The sequence below is a fragment of the Strix uralensis genome, chromosome 1 (genome assembly GCF_047716275.1).
Source record: "Strix uralensis isolate ZFMK-TIS-50842 chromosome 1, bStrUra1, whole genome shotgun sequence".
NCBI lineage: Eukaryota > Metazoa > Chordata > Aves > Strigiformes > Strigidae > Strix > Strix uralensis.
The window spans coordinates 2404471-2420023 of NC_133972.1; the positions used below are offsets into that span (position 1 = coordinate 2404471).

Below are 15553 nucleotides of genomic sequence, written 5' to 3' on the forward strand. Positions count from 1 at the left end.
CTCAAGGCTTGCTCTGAGCGGCTTCTTGGAATTGAGGTGACACAGTCCCAGTTTCATGAAGCCTATGTCTCATGGAGCTGGGGAACAGTTCTCTGCTAAATGAATATGGATACAGTTGTGGCATCCCACAATGCTGCATCTTTATGTCCAGTCTTAAAGCAAGGCTCTATCCCCCCCAAAGTGACTTGAAACCTGTCAGAATGCTGTGAAGAACAGCTTTCACATTCAGTGAGGATTGGGCTGGCAAGGTACAGTGTGACATAATATGTCTTTGCCCTCTATAATCTTTTACCCCTTCCAACATCCAGGCACACAAGAGCCGATTCAATTCCTAATCTTGGTGTAGTGAAACCACCTCGTGGTTTCTGTATTTGAGTTGATCTAAATTGGGATGGCAGGAGTTCTTGAATCCAACAGCTTTAGGCTATTTTAGGTGGTGAAAATCTGCCACTGGCACTATGAAAGGCATTTATAAGTAACAAGCTAATTATGTAAAATGCACACTGTCCACTTGTTAAGATCTTCTTAAAGTTTCATAATCTAATCAGAATTTGCTATGTATAACACCTGGCTTGTCCTCCCCCCTGCCTTTTTAATGCAACTTAGTTGGATGGATGGATGATCAATACAGGAAGGAAATGCTTTCCTTAATGCTGGTTGAGTGTGCCACACATGCCTTTATCGTGCAATGCATAAAAGATGCGTTGCTTTGAAGATGGATAATACGCAGTCCTGTCTGCTCAGCAGCACTCGCAGAATAAAGCTTTGGCTCTTCCTGGGCCATGTAATGTTATTTTGGTTAACGTGACTCTTTGTTCATATAGACTCTAGTATTCGTAGACTTTGTTCATAGACTCCAGTATTATAAAAAAGATGTATATGCTGAAGTCACCAAGTATTCTGAGGGTATTCACCAGAGCTGTTGCCAAAGGTAGGTTTGGCTGAGCTCCTTGCTGATATTCTGTAGTCCAGTCACCTTCAAAAGGTGAATGAGGGTCCTGACAGCAGCACAGGTCTGTTAGACATCTTGGCTATCAATATCAATTTATTCATCACTTGTGATTAGCCACAGTTATAGCATCTGTTCCCCTTCCACAAAAGGGATGGGGAGTGCACAGATTCACTCCTTTGAGGAAGGTTACACCGTTCCTATAATGCTGTGGGACCTGGGCCTTTCCTAATGGTGGTGGATGGACATTGGGAGATTGATGGGAGATGTTCACATTGTTTGTTCTTTCCCCCTTGCTGGAACAAATTGTGGTGCGGAGGAGCAGGGTTTTGGGGTGCTAGGGGAGATCAAGGGAAAGAGAGCAATGCTGTTCAATGGGTGGCAGTGCGGGAAGGACCATGCAGTGCCCTTGCATCTGGAGCAGAAGACAGTAAGGTTTGTAAGGTTGGCTTTGTGGGAACCTGTTCTAGGATACCTCAGCAAGAATCTAGTCTCTTGCATGGGTGGTTTATCCTTATCTGATGAGTTTGAAACCTTGGCCAGAGCTAGTTTGCTTAGGTGGAGACCTGACCATTGAAGTTTCATTTGAGGCTTGTAAAACCTCAGGACTGTAAAGCTTCTTCAGAAAGACATTCACGAGACACCTTTTGTCATGGGATGACCTTTATGCAAGAGCCTTTGAGTATCCTCCTGTTGAGTTTTGTAAGGAGCTAGCCTCTATGTTCACAGTTCATTCCCACAATCTGTTGTGGCTCAGAATGACGACAAACTTCTGCCATCCCATCACCATAATGTGTCTCATGCATCCTGATCTCTCCAGTGCCCAGAAAGTTTGTTTTTTCACCTGTTTAGTTTTTAAACCTGCCACGAGGATAATATGACATTAGAGTGGAAAAGCTATCGCTGCTGTGCAGGGGAGGAATTGCAGAGCTGTAAACTGCTCCCAAAATAGATCAGATGAGGTGTCAAACCGCTCAACTATCTAAATACTCCACGAGATGACCTCTGTGCGATATATAATAGGGGCTGGGTAAAATGTTTTGAGGGGAGGGGGAGCTGAAAACCCCCTTCTGCCTGAATCTGCATGCTTGTTTCTAGAAGTTGTCATTTGTCCAGAAGTTGATTAGGAACCAGTCTCTGCTTTCAGCTGGGACCTTTGGGTCCTGAATATAAAAGCTGGGACTTGGGAAGGAGGAAGAAGTTAATTCTCCATTTGTTTTTCTGTCCCAGTGAACTTGAGGAGTTCTTTGCATTCACAGTGCTTCCCTCAAAGGTTCAATTTTGAACCCACACCTTCTGAGATTTGTGTCATCTGGAGAGCAACTTTCATTTTCTCTTTAGCTGCTGTGCTACTTGAATGTGTGTGTACATAGGGATATCTCTGGGCAGTGAGGGAAGCTGCTGTGCTGGCTACAAGGAGTTTCTTCCCTGGCTGCCAGTCTCCTTGGTCTGGGCAAGGGCACCCATGTAACTGCAGCATCTGCTGAGAACAGACCAGGCAGTGTTTGGGAGGGACAGGACGATTTATCTGACAGAGAGGAGGGGGAAAGGCACAGGCCAAGTCCTGCTGTATGATGTGTGCTGTGGAGCTGTGAAGCCTTTATCTCCCAAATTTAACAAAAGGGCTGGCTGAGGTGTTAGGGAGACAAATGGGCGATTCATTACCAAGTCAGATGTGTTCCCTGTCAGGGGCGGGTGGGAGAGACTGACACTAACACATGGCTGGCGGCACTGCCACTGGAGCCGTGTGAGGCATGCCCATGTCCTGGTGTGCTGAGGGCCACCGTGGGTGGGAGGTTTGCTGAGGACGTGGAAGGATTGCTGTTAGGACCATGGAGGTGGGGTTGCTGAAAGCGAGCGTAGCAGCAATAGCTTCTTCAAGGAAAGAGCGGGGCGCTTTGGATGTAGGAGTCGATCAAGCTGACATTGCAATGTCTTTCTGTGGTGTGTACTTGACACTTCTGGGTTGGTTCTTGCTGTCCTCCAAAGGGTTGGAGAGTGCAGGTGGGTTAAATGCCACAGCCGAAGCATCCTGCAGTGCATCTTACAGGTGCCTGTCTCCGGTGCTGAGAACGTAACTGCCATACGGGGTTGAACCAAAGATTTCTTCAGCCAGGCTATCTGGGGAAGCCAAGGAGAAATGGTACAAGTGATGTCTCTTGGCGTGTCCTGCTTGCTCATTGCAGGCAGTGGTTTGAGGCTTCCTGAGCCAGAGGCAGTGTTCAAGCCCTCATGTTTCATCACCCACCTGGGTGAACCTTTCCTGAATTTGTCTAATCCCTTTTGGAATCTATTCATAGTTCTGAGCTTCACAACATCCGGTGGCAATGAACCTTGCAGTTTAATGATGTGCTGTTTGGAAAAAATGTTCTATTCTCGGAGTGTCTAGCATTTCTTTTTTTTACTGCTGTGCCTGGACTGAGTCAAAAAGTCGGATTCCTGCATTGCCCTGAACAAAGCGCTCCCTGTGGAGCCCCCAGCCTTGGGCAGATCTGTGGGGCTTCATTAGGCTTCACGTCAGTACCTTGAGCTGTAGAGAGCCAGAAGTGTGGACTGCAGGTGTTTTGGGAAACGGAACTGCCCTTGTGAAGGAATGCCCTTAGCCCATGAGCGATGCTTTCCGATGCCATCTTTGTAAACTTGCTGGAATAAATATAAAGCTGCAGCAGTGCAAAAAGCACAATGAACAAACATCTACGGTGGTTTTTTGGTCCTTTTTGTTTAGTTTTCAAATACTAAATATCCTTTGTTATGTGCAACTCTCCCCAGACAAGGGAAGCTACCAAGAAAGACCATGAACTTGGGTTTTCTTTGCTTGAAAGAGAAAAACAAAAATATTACTTCAGGTTTATAGCACAGATGACTTTCTGGCTTTTAGGAATTCGGGCTTCATGATAGGAGCAGATGTAACAGTTTGCACAGGGCTCAATTCTTTACAAGAAAATCATGCCATTGAGCACCTGGCACATTTCCTTTGGTCTGCTGTCTGTAAAATCTGATATAAATTATTTTGCTGTATTTGTGTGATCCATTACATCTGTGGTCTTCTGGTCCTCAATCCCACCAAAAACTGTTCAAACGCAAGGTGGGGGGAGGGATGGTTATCTGTATTTTTTTGTGTGATCCAGAAATGTCTCCTTGTCATGGAGAGCTGTTAAGCCCAATTCTGGATTAAAATGATTTACTCTAACTCCATGTCAGGGATGAAGCTGAGCTGGTTTTTACTGCAGCAGGGATCTGAGATCCTTGGATGGCAAGATTCTCAGCAGTGTAAAAAAAAAACAAAACCAAAAACAACTTCCCCCCCACCCAAATGCCCCCCAAAAAACCCAATCCACAAAAGCCCCACAACAATTAGACAAAACCCCCTACCTTATGGTAGTTTTATCTTCCTGCTGCAAGGAGGTGTTACTATAGGGCATAGATATGTTGTGCATGTGCACATCCTATCATGGAAAATATTCTGAAAACCTCTTTCCTCCCTCCACACCGTGTGGAGCTAAATGGGTTAAAACCTTTCATTTTCTTCTCTGGGCTTATTTTTTCATCTTCTGCTGCATTGCTCCCTGCTTAACTGCTTCTCTGCACCGAAACTCACAGCTACACATTACCTACGGTATAGTGGGACTCATGCCAAAAGAAATGATGTTAAGCTGAAAAAAAAAAAAAAGAAAATAAGCAGTGGCTGGGATAAGGAGCAGCAGTGGGTCGTGGGGCAGGGATCTGGTGGGGATCCAGGAGCTGTCCAGCCAAGAAGGGGGGTGCCGGCGGGGTGGTAATTCCTGGCACAGGCTGCCAAGGGCAAAGCTAATGCCGTCTTAAATCGGGAGTGAAAGCCCCTGTTGCCGCCTGGCCTGTGCATTCCACTGGCACCGCGGTTCACCGGCTGGTTTTAAGTTGGGTTGAAAATCCTTTGTAAATCTTGCTGATTGCTGTTTCATTCTTGAGAGGATGAAGGGGAGAGGAAACAGCCTTCCCTTCCTCTTCTCCCCCCTCCCCACCTCCCTTCTCCACCTCTGCTCACTTATGGACAAAATAGGTTATTCCAGTGGAATTAAGTTGCTGGCTGCTCTTGGGCCAAGCTACCTGGGACCTCCCAGCTAAGGGCAGCTAATAAGTCATTGAGTTGTAAAAACTGAATACCACCTCCTCAAAGACCCAGCAGTGTTTTCTAAAGGTGGTTTGGTGCTGGGAACTGTTTAGCACAAGCCACAGGAATTGCAAGAGAGTATTGCAAACTCTTTTAGAGCTGGTCCTGATATTTGTCTTCTCCTCGTATCGTTTCCACGCTGGTGAATCTTAATGCTGCAGCTCAGATATTTGCCTAACGTAAAAATATCTTTTACTCTGGACTGGAAACTTCCTGTATAAAGTTTGTTGTAAGGACGGGGGGGGAAAAGAGTAGATGTAGTTCAGCGTTGCGGTTCAGGCACAGCACCAAGGTCTGAAAGACCCGAGTTTGATTTCTTCCTCTGCTATGGGCTTTCTCTGATTGCTTATGCCCTCCTCAATGGGGGAAGGGAGGCAGAAGGGAAAGCAATGCTTCCTTACTTCAATGGAGTGCTATTAGCTATAATTCATAACCTGTGCAGGTCTTCCGCCTTGCATGGGTGGGAAATACTGCAGCAGCTTGAAGTATTTGCTTGTGGTGCGTCTGGTTGCCATAGTGCAAAAATAGCTGTTCCTCATGGCAGGCACCTTGGTCCCATAGGTCCTACGCAGGAATGCACCATAACGAGAACATCTCCAGCCCTCTGCATCTGAGCTGAGTCACACTGTTGCTCATTCACTGGATTATTTTTCCTTTGGTTGCTAAATTTTGCCTTAATATACTATGTGCCAAACTTTTGGTAATTTTTGCAGAAGTTGAGGGCATGTTTTGGCAGGAAATTGCATGGAAGCTTATTAATACACAAATGACCATCCTGTATTTGGGAGACAACCATCTGTGTCTTGCTCCATTCACAGAAAAATCCTTTCTGAACTGATGTGACAACTCCTTTGTAAGGCTGTTGGGGTCCAGCTCTCTTCTCAGTGCAGGACAGCTGGCCTGGGGGAGGATTTCACTTGCTTGGACTGCTGCACTCAGCAGCCTGGGAGAAGTCCTCTGACTTCTGTGTGAACTTCAGCTAAGGCTAAAACAGGAAACTCAGGCATAAATTATCTCTGTGGTAACACTTGAGCCTCAAAAGAGCTTAATAACTTGGGATCAGTGTGGCTGATGTGCGTTAGAAGCATTCAGGAGAGCTGTGTTGGAAAGGGAAGAGCTGCAGACTTGCAGCAGCAAATTCTTACTTCCAGAAGCAGCTGTTTATCTTTTCGCTGGATGGTGGAACTCTCGATAGGACCTGAGAGCCTGACAGGTATGTGTAGCAGGATCCTTACATGCTCACTACTCCATCCTCTTGCCCAAGATGCTCAGAGGAGATGCCCAGAGGAAACCACTGTGTAGATCTTCCCAGGCAGAGTAATTGAAGAAAATTTGAATGACTAAAGCCTACAAGAATCGACACCTTTTTGTCTCCTAAAAAACCCAAAAAGAAATCCGTTTGATCATACTTCATCAGGAGTCTGATAGAGACTGATGCTTCCTTCCCTGGTAAGCAGGATCTATTGGGTTGGAAATTCCCCCATGCTGTAGCTTTTCTCTTCTCTATCCTCCTAATTCCCACCATTCAGAACTGGAACCAAGGACTCAAAGATATTCCCCTCAAATGCGTTCTCTTCATTGGCACATGAGCGTAGGGTATGGCTGCTTTCCAGCTGCATGAAGCGAGGTTACAAGTCTCTATTACTCCTACCATGTGTGGGTGGAAGTGTGTGATACTGCCGTGGTGGGGACTGTTACTTGTTTCTTTGCAAGTAGAAGCTGCAACTGAGATTTGTGCACTATTGACTAATGAGGAAGCCCATGTTTGAGAGGTTGACACCTAAAGAAAAGCTCTGCGTGTGTACCATGCTATTGAGAGGAAGATAAGGATCAAAATATAAATTGGGACGTAATAGCTGTAAGTGAGTTTCCAAATAGTCTTTTGCTTTGTTTTAATGTTCTCCAGCATCAAGACACCATTGTTTATGGAGAATGATATGGAGAGCAAAAAGGAGGGGAGAGCACAAAGCATAGTTGGTTGGGAATCATCTTGAAGAGAAAGAACTAGCATGTGCCAAAAGGGGTAGTGGTCTGTGGATGATGACAAGAGGAGAAAACCTTGCAAAGTGCCAGGATAGATGGAGTTTTAGCAAAATACTTCAAATAGCAATTAGCCCTTGTGGGATGGGGGTACCCTGGTAAATCAATTTAGGAAAGCTTCTTCACAGTGTAGGAGTGTGATGGTGGGAGAGAGAGAGGGCAGCTGAAGGTTGCTGGATGCAAAAAATAACAGGCTTGGTGTTCAGCATAACTCAGTCTGACACCTTGAGTTGTGTGGAGTCATTAATTTAGGTATTGCAGTGAAGAAGGTTAGTGTTCAAGTTGTCAACTTTTCAGAAACGTTTTTAAACTATTAAAAGAAAGAAGTGGTGGAAAGAGACAAAAAAAGGTTAGAAGAGTAGCAATACTGCAAGAAAAACGTTCATATAAAAAGTGAAAATAGAATCAATTTGGTCCTTGTACAGAGGTACCAAAGATAAATCTCCTGAGAGAGAAGGAAGTGCCAGAATAGGAATGCAATATTTCAGCAGGCCTGTCATTCCAGGCGGGTATAGCAGAGGCATTTCCTTGCAGGAAAGCAGCTCACCTTGTCTTGCGTCTCTGGCGGCACTTGCAATGGAAACTCTTGAGCATGTCAAAAACTAGAGTGCACTCACGGGTCTATGCAGGCATCTTCTGTCCAGTCCCTCTAAAATTCTCATCAGGAAAATGAGAAAATACAGGGACACTGAAGGAGTGAGCTGATGGGGCAATAAAAATTCTTGACTTCCAAGATGAGCTGAAAGCAGGACCCATCTTGAATTTCCTCTCTGGAAGGGCAGTAATTCCATGGTGCTACTGATAACTTGGCTACACAGCTATCAGTGTGAGTTGTGCAGTGTCAGGGGCTGTGTTTAGGATCTCTCCCAGGCCTGGGTGACTGGAGTCTGAACTCCAGGAAAGCAAAGCAATTAGCAGTGCTTGGCAAGAAGTTCACAACCAAGGCAGTGAAATACCACCAGTAGTCTATGCGCAAACCAGATAGATCATGCTATTTACATCTGGTGATAATAAACCTTCTGGTTTTCTGACTTCAGACTAGTGATAGATTATCTGGAAGAAGAATAGTGCAAATGATGTTGCAAAGGTCCCTCTCAGCTAGGTGGGTATGGCACTGAGCAACCAGATTCTTACTGGGGTCTGGACAGTGTAAGTGTGCCACTCGGAGCAGAAGTCAGGCAAGGTGCACAGAAGATTTAAGTCAAAGTCTGAAGCAGAAACAGTCTCTTGACTTTGTAGATTCATATTGCTCTCATAGAGGCCACAGTCAGTTTCCAGAGAGTTAAAGCTTCCTGGGTTGTGTACAATGAGCTTTTTGGTCTCTCTCCAGGTTCCTAGTGGACATACATTCCATCTCATGCTCAGCCCCCAATCCAAAATAATACAATTGTACGGAGTGCTAGCTGGCGATTTAGTTGTAACAGTTGTGGATTGGATGTGTATAAAATAAAAACCACCACCACCCCCCCCACCCCCCCCTTTCCCAAAAAATTTCCTTGGAAGGAACAGCTCAGTCTTTGTGAGGAGTTGAGAAAGCATCCGACTCTGACACCGTTGCCTTACGGGACCTTACCCAGCCTAGGTTGCATAAAAGAGCTTTATAGGATTATAAAGGTTCTATGCAGCGGCAGCTCCAAGGCAGCATTTCAGGTGGGGTCACTGGCTCTCCTTGGCTCTGCCTGTGCTCGTTTATTATTGATGCTATGCTCTGAAAAGTGCTGCCTAACCCCTCTTCCCGGGGATGCTGGAACGTGTGTGCAGAGCTGAGGCTGCTTCGCTGGTCCCCCCTGCTGAAACGGGCACACATCCAGCACTGGGGAGGGAAAAATGTATGTGTGCATGCACGTGTGCTGCTTTTGCTCACGGAGGTCTTCATTTGGAAGAACTTCATTGCTTAGCTAGGAAAAGCCCCTTTCCCCTAAAATTACTGCTTGTCATGTTCTGGAGATGCTTTCCTAATTCACTTGCTTCGCTCTGATTCAGACCAGCTTGAAAGCCAGTGAAATTAGTCCGAGCAATAAGCCAGGCAGTGGTGGATGGGTCTCTTTCAGCATGAGCGTTGCATGGCTTGTTTTTCACCAGTTTGGTCTTTCATGTCCCCTTTTCTCTAATGGGGAGGGCAGGGCAGAGCTGCGTCTGGAAACAGAAAGTGGAGAAAGGTGATATCCTGCCTTCTCTACAGGACATCGTGTTGGTATCTTGTCTTTGGGTTGTTTTCTCGAAGGGGTGAGGTGGGTGTCTGCATGCTGGCCCAGCTTTCTCAGATCACTGTGGCTGTTACCCACGTGTCCCCAGTATCAGAGCTGATGACCTAAGCTGTTTGCACAGAGCAATGAATATGGGTTCGCTGACAATTAGTCCATTTAATGCTTCAGTTTTCTACTGTTTCTCAGGACTTTCCATCCACTAATTCTAAGTGGCTGCTGGAGGCCTGTCCTCTGGCATTGTGCAGCACCACAAATCCGATTTTCTACCTTCTCCCTATCCCTGACTCTTTATTTTGTTTTTATTTAGGTGACTTTTATTGAAGATACATGCAACTGAGCTGTGCTATTAGCAAGTTTTGCCAGGCCGATCTGTGGGAAACTACACTTTGAAGTACCTCAAAGCCAAGCACCTAAGGGGGAGGGGTGGCTAAGGGGTTCAAAATCAGCAATTGCTCTACAGAAATCTTGGCCGTAGGATCAATTCCTGTATTCCTCCTCACTGTGATAGCCATCTGTTACCTGATACTTGGAGCTTATATTTTCCAGAACATTTAGCTGAACAGTACCTGCTCAGTTGGAAAGGTAAATTGGGGAGGGGGACCTGTAAAAAATGCTTTTATGCCTCCCTCTCTCTTCTTTGCCAGCTGAGGATATCTCTTGCACCAACTATGAAAGCTTGTAGTAATGAACTTTCAGAGCAGAGGTATTGATGAAGGCCAGGAATTAATATCCTGGAGATTTTCTTACATGTCTTTACTACTGTGAAGCTCAGACCAAGCCACCTTTCTCATGAACAAGGTTGCTCAGAGCTTCAGTTAACGAGGCACCAGGGCTGGGGGATGTCCTATCTGCTTGGGGAGCGGTTGAGACCAAGTCCATACTCTGTCCCAGTCAAGACAGAGCAAAAACATAAGGGTTAACATTTGTGAGTGCTTCAGATGGAGCTTGTTTGGCCCTCTAGATGTTTTTATCATCTTGGGGGAGAAGAATTTGGGGAAAAAACTGTTTTGGGGGGAAATTTACACTGGGTTCACTAGTTTTCCATGTTTCCCACAAATCACTCCGACTTCATTTTTACCATTGCAGGTTTTTTCCTGGAAATCCTAACACTTTTGAAGGAGAACATTTCCCTGCCCATCTCTGTTCTAAAAATCCAAACCTCAAACCCAGCCATCTCTTTTCCTCCCTTCTTTAGACATCTGATGTTAAATCACCTTGTCAAATCATCAGTCATGATTGGATCTGTACTGGATGTTGCTGGTTGTGGCTCAGGTCAGGGTTTTGTGCCAATTGTGCAAGGAGGTTTGGGAGTTAAAGCATCCTAGCTGCTTGCTCTCGGGGACTGTACTCCTGGCAGGATGCATTCCACTGATTAGGGAGAAATCCTCATTGAAAAAAGAAACAAAAAAATTACTGCTTCTGCATGACAGCTGGGGTTTTAAAGGGTTTCCAGGACCCATCTGCATTCAGTGAAGGGGGTGAGTGTGTGCTCCCTTCCTGTGCCCATCACCCCATTTCCCTAGGTGGTCCTACAGCGATGGAGATGTCTAAGCCTGCGACCCATCCCCATTCTCGCCTCTGCAGGACTGCAATTTTCCAGCATGTTTTCAATTCTGGCTTTAAGCAAGTCTTCCTTTTTGGCTGGGGAAATATGTCTTCAGGTCCTCTGAAACCCTGCATAGTGATTCCCATTGACTGTGTGGACTGGCACCTGGCCGGAAAAGGGCAGAGCCAGGAGAGTGGGGTGCAGGCAGCCTGGCCAACAAACTGCTCATGAGCCCAGCAGATGTTTCTGCAGCCTCTCTGCTCCCTGGGGCTAATGCCAGCCTGGTTCTTTTCCAGCAGCTTGTTACTTGACACCGGGAACAGTAGGCTGGCTTCTTTTGTTGCACATTGTACAAGTCAAGGACCTTGTGCTTGACGAAGGCAGGGCAGGGGAGAAGGCAATGGGACACAAATTTCTTCGGGTTGTTTTTTAGGTTTTGAGCTTGTTCTGCCTTGTAAAAGCTTTTGGCGGCATCATCTGGAAAGTATCTTGCTCTAAAGCCTCAGGCTGTGGCTCACTAGGTTTTATGCCAGGATCTCTTCTTCTGAGGGCAGGGTGGCTGTAAGTGCTTTCTCCTGTGTCTCGGGTTCTGGTGGGACGAATCACCCTCTATCCCTTCTCAAGCTGGTTCTGGCTCTGCTTGATGTGCTAAAATGATTTTGTTGTTGTTGTTTATGCACAGGAGAGTGACTGTAGTGCTCTTGTATTTTTTGCTAGTTTCCCAAGTTCATGCAGTTGGGTACCTTCAATATCTTTCCTGTTTCAGTTTTCAACACAGTCCTGTGGTAGAGATTTCCAAGGTCTTATGTCCAAACAAGCTCTGTGAGAGCTGGTAGAGAAAATAAATCCAAGTATTGCTTCTTACCCTTCTCTTGCTCCCACCTTGCACACATACTGGAGGGACCCTTATTGTAGAATCTTTCATTGCCATTGGCAAGTCCCCATGGGTGCTCAGCCAGGGAGAGCTGGATCCCGCCATGGCTGCCATTTTTACCACGGGCTGTATTTCTCTCTCCTCACTGCTGTGTTCCTCTGTTCCTCTGCAGGCTGACGGGGAACGAACCCCTGACCATCCTCCCTCTGACTTCAGAAATGGAGGAAGCTGCCATCAAAGCCCACTACAAAGTCTGTGACCGCCTGAAGCTGGAGAAGAAGCAGCGCAGGATGTGCCGGCGGGACCCTGGCGTGGCCGAGACCCTGATGGAGGCCATCAGCATGAGTGCACTGGAGTGCCAGTACCAGTTTCGCTTTGAGCGCTGGAACTGCACCCTTGAGGGTCGCTACAGGGCCAGCTTGCTAAAGAGAGGTGAGCGGGGTGGGGGTCTCGGCACCGCCAGCACCCATCGGCTTCCCTGGCATTTTGCAGAGTGGTCATCCTGGTGCATCCTTTGCCAGCGGTGGGTCACCACCTCCCCAGAGGTCCAAAAAGAGCTTGTAGAAGGTGAACACCAAGCCAGGCTCCGCTCATCCGTGAAAGTGCACAGCAAGCAAAGGATGTGCTATATGGTGGTAATTTATGTGCTTGTAGTAGTGAAGCAACCCCTGTCTGCTTCCCATGGCTGTCCATGGCTCCTCTCCGTGGAGGCTGGAGATGTTCGTGCATGTGTCTGCAGTTACTAGCTATGGTTGCTCCTCACTTCTGCTGGAAGCTGAGCTGTTGCTAGAGAGGAAGGTGTGGAAGTTCCCAAAGCTGTCCCCTCTGTTTTTGTTTTATTTTTTCCCTATTATGTCAACCTTTCCAGAAAGAGGTTGAGAAAATGCCCTTTTAAGGGAAATAAGGCCAAATGGACTGTTCTGTTCTGTCCTGTTAGTGGGGACAAGGTGAACCCTATCATAGTGCAGGGCAAAAGTGCAAATGTTTGTGTCCTCTTACTGCTCTACCCAGGGAGGAGCTCCCCTTTGGAGGGTAATTCCCACACCCTTTCCCAGCAGCTCAGGTGGAGAGGACCAGAAGCTGAGAGAGTATTGGAGGAGCCAGTGGAATTTTTATGTCCTTCCTTTGTGCTACCTTTTATAAGTCCAGTTTCCTGCACCCTCCCAGTAAAATCCAGTTCTTATTTCTGGACTGCAGCTAACAGTGCAGTGGGAGCATTTCACAGATAGCTTGCATGGGTCTCGAGGGCTTTTAGGGACTTCCAGATAGCCCAATGTGCTCAAAGATAAGAGCAGAGGTTTGCAAAGTGCCCTCCCTCACTAATTAGTGAGAAGGATTAATTCAGAAGTGCTGGGGCTTAACTAATCACAGAATTGTCTAGGTTGGAAAAGACCTTGAAGACCATCCAGTCCAACCATTAACCTAACATTGACAGTTCCCAACTACACCATATCCCTAACCGCTGGGTCAACCCGACTCTTAAACACCTCCAGGGATGGGGACTCCACCCCTGCCCTGGGCAGCCCATTCCAACGCCCAACAACTCGTTCTGTAAAGAAATACTTCCTAATATCTAGTCTAAACCTTTCCTGGTGCAACTTGAGGCCATTCCCTCTTGTCCTATCGCTTGTTACTTGGTTAAAGAGACTCCTCCCCCCTCTCTGCACCCTCCTTTCAGGGAGTTGTAGAGGGCCATGAGGTCTCCCCTCAGCCTCCTCTTCTCCAGACTAAACCCCCCCAGTTCCCTCAGCCGCTCCCCATCAGACCTGTGCTCCAGACCCTGCACCAGCTCCGTTGCCCTTCTCTGGACACACTCAAGTCATTCAATGGCCTTTTTGGAGTGAGGGGCCCAAAACTGAACCCACTCATCGAGGTGTGGCCTCACCAGTGCCGAGTACAGGGGTAAGATCCCTTCCCTGTCCCTGCTGGCCACGCTAGTGCTGACACAAACTAGGATGCCATTGGCCTTCTTGGCCACCTGTGCACACTGCTGGCTCCTGTTCAGCCAGCTGTCAATCAACACCCCCAGGTCCCTCTCTGACTGGCAGCTCTCCAGCTACTGTTCCCCAAGCCTGTAGCGCTGCTGGGGGTTGTTGTGGCCCAAGTGCAGCACCCGGCATTTGGCCTTATTGAAGCTCATACAGTTGGCCTCAGCCCATCGCTCCAGCCTGTCCAGATGTCTCTGCAGAGCCTCCCTACCCTCGAGTAGATCAACACTCCCACCCAACTTGGTGTCATCTGCAAACTGACTGAGGGTGCACTCGATCCCCTCGTCTAGATCATCAATAAAGATGTTAAACAGGAGTGGCCCTAAAACCGAGCCCTGGGGGACACCACTTGTGGCCGGCTGCCAACTGGATTTAACTCCGTTCACCACAACTCTTTGGGCCTGACCATCCAGCCAGTTTTTTACCCAGCAAAGCGTGTGCCCATCCAAGCTGCGAGCAGCCAGTTTTGCCAGGAGAATGCTGTGGGAAATGGTGTCAAAGGCCTTACTAAAGTCAAGGTAAACTACATCCACAGCCTTTCCCTCATCCAATAAGCAGGTCGCCCTGTCGTAGAAGGAGATCAGGTTTGTCAAGCAGGACCTGCCTTTCATAAACCCATGCTGACTAGGCCCGATCACCTGGTTGTCCATTATATGACTTTTAATGGCACCCGAGATGACCTGCTCCATGATCTTCCCGGGCACTGAGGTCAGACTGACAGGTCTATAGTTTCCTGGATCCTCCTTTCTGCCTTTCTTGTAGATGGGTGTCACATTTGCCACCCTCCAGTCCAATGGGACCTCCCCAGTTAGCCATGATTTCAGGTAAATCATGGAAAGTGGCTTGGCGAGCACATCTGCCAACTCCCTCAGCACCCTTGGGTGTAACCCATCTGGTCCCACAGACTTGTGTACATCCAAGTGGTGTAGCAGGTCTCTGATGACCTCCTCTTCAACTGTGCTGACCTCAAATCTGCTTCCCCTCCCCATCTCCCAGCTCAAGAGGCTGGGTGTCCAGGGAAGAGCCAGTTCCACTGCTAAAGACTGAGGCAAAGTAGGCATTGAGCACCTCAGCCTTTTCCTCATCCTTAGTTACCATGTTTCCCTCTGCATCCAATAAAGGAGGGAGATTTTCTCTAATCCTCCTTTTGCTGTTAATGAATTTATAGAAATATTTTTTATTATCCTTAACAGCTGTAGCCAAGTTGAGCTCTAGCTGTGCTTTGGCTCTCTTAATGTTCTCCCTGCATAACTTCACTACATCTTTATAGTCTTCATGAGAGACCTGGCCCCTCTTCCAAAGGCAATAGATTCTCCTTTTGTTCTTAAGATCCAGCCAAAGGACCCTGTTTAGCCAGGCCGGTCTCCTTGCCCACCTGCTCCTGTGCCTTTAAGACTTCACTCTTGATGTCCAGCCTTCATGGACTCCCATATCCTTCAGGGCAGCCTCCCAAGGGATTTTGTTAATCAGTCTTTTGAACAGGTCAAAGTCTGCCCTCCGGAAGTCAAAGGTGGCAGTTTTACTAACCCCTCTCTTTGTTTCTCCAAGGATCGAAAATTCAATCATCTCATGATCACTGCACCCTAGATGGCCTCCAACCTTTACTTCCCCCACCAGCTCTTCCCTGTTCACAAGAATCAGGCCCAGGAGGGCACCTTCCCTGGTCGGCTCACTCACCAGCTGTGTGAGGAAGTTATCCTCCACACATTCCAGGAACCTCCTGGATTGTTACCTCTCTGCTGTGTTGTGATCCCAGCAGATACCTGGGAGGTTAAAGTCCCCCACAAGAACAACGGCAA

At 47.3% G+C, this 15553-nt stretch overlaps 1 protein-coding gene across 1 annotated transcript in view; it reads left to right on the top strand.

Annotated features, from left to right (window-relative positions):
* The window catches only part of WNT9A (Wnt family member 9A), a 64473-nt gene that overhangs the window by 25482 nt on the left and 23438 nt on the right, over positions 1–15553 (top strand). The window contains exon 2 of the mRNA XM_074866927.1: positions 11939–12198. Coding sequence (XP_074723028.1) covers positions 11939–12198 — 260 coding nt within the window. The remainder of the gene's footprint in view (positions 1–11938; positions 12199–15553) is intronic.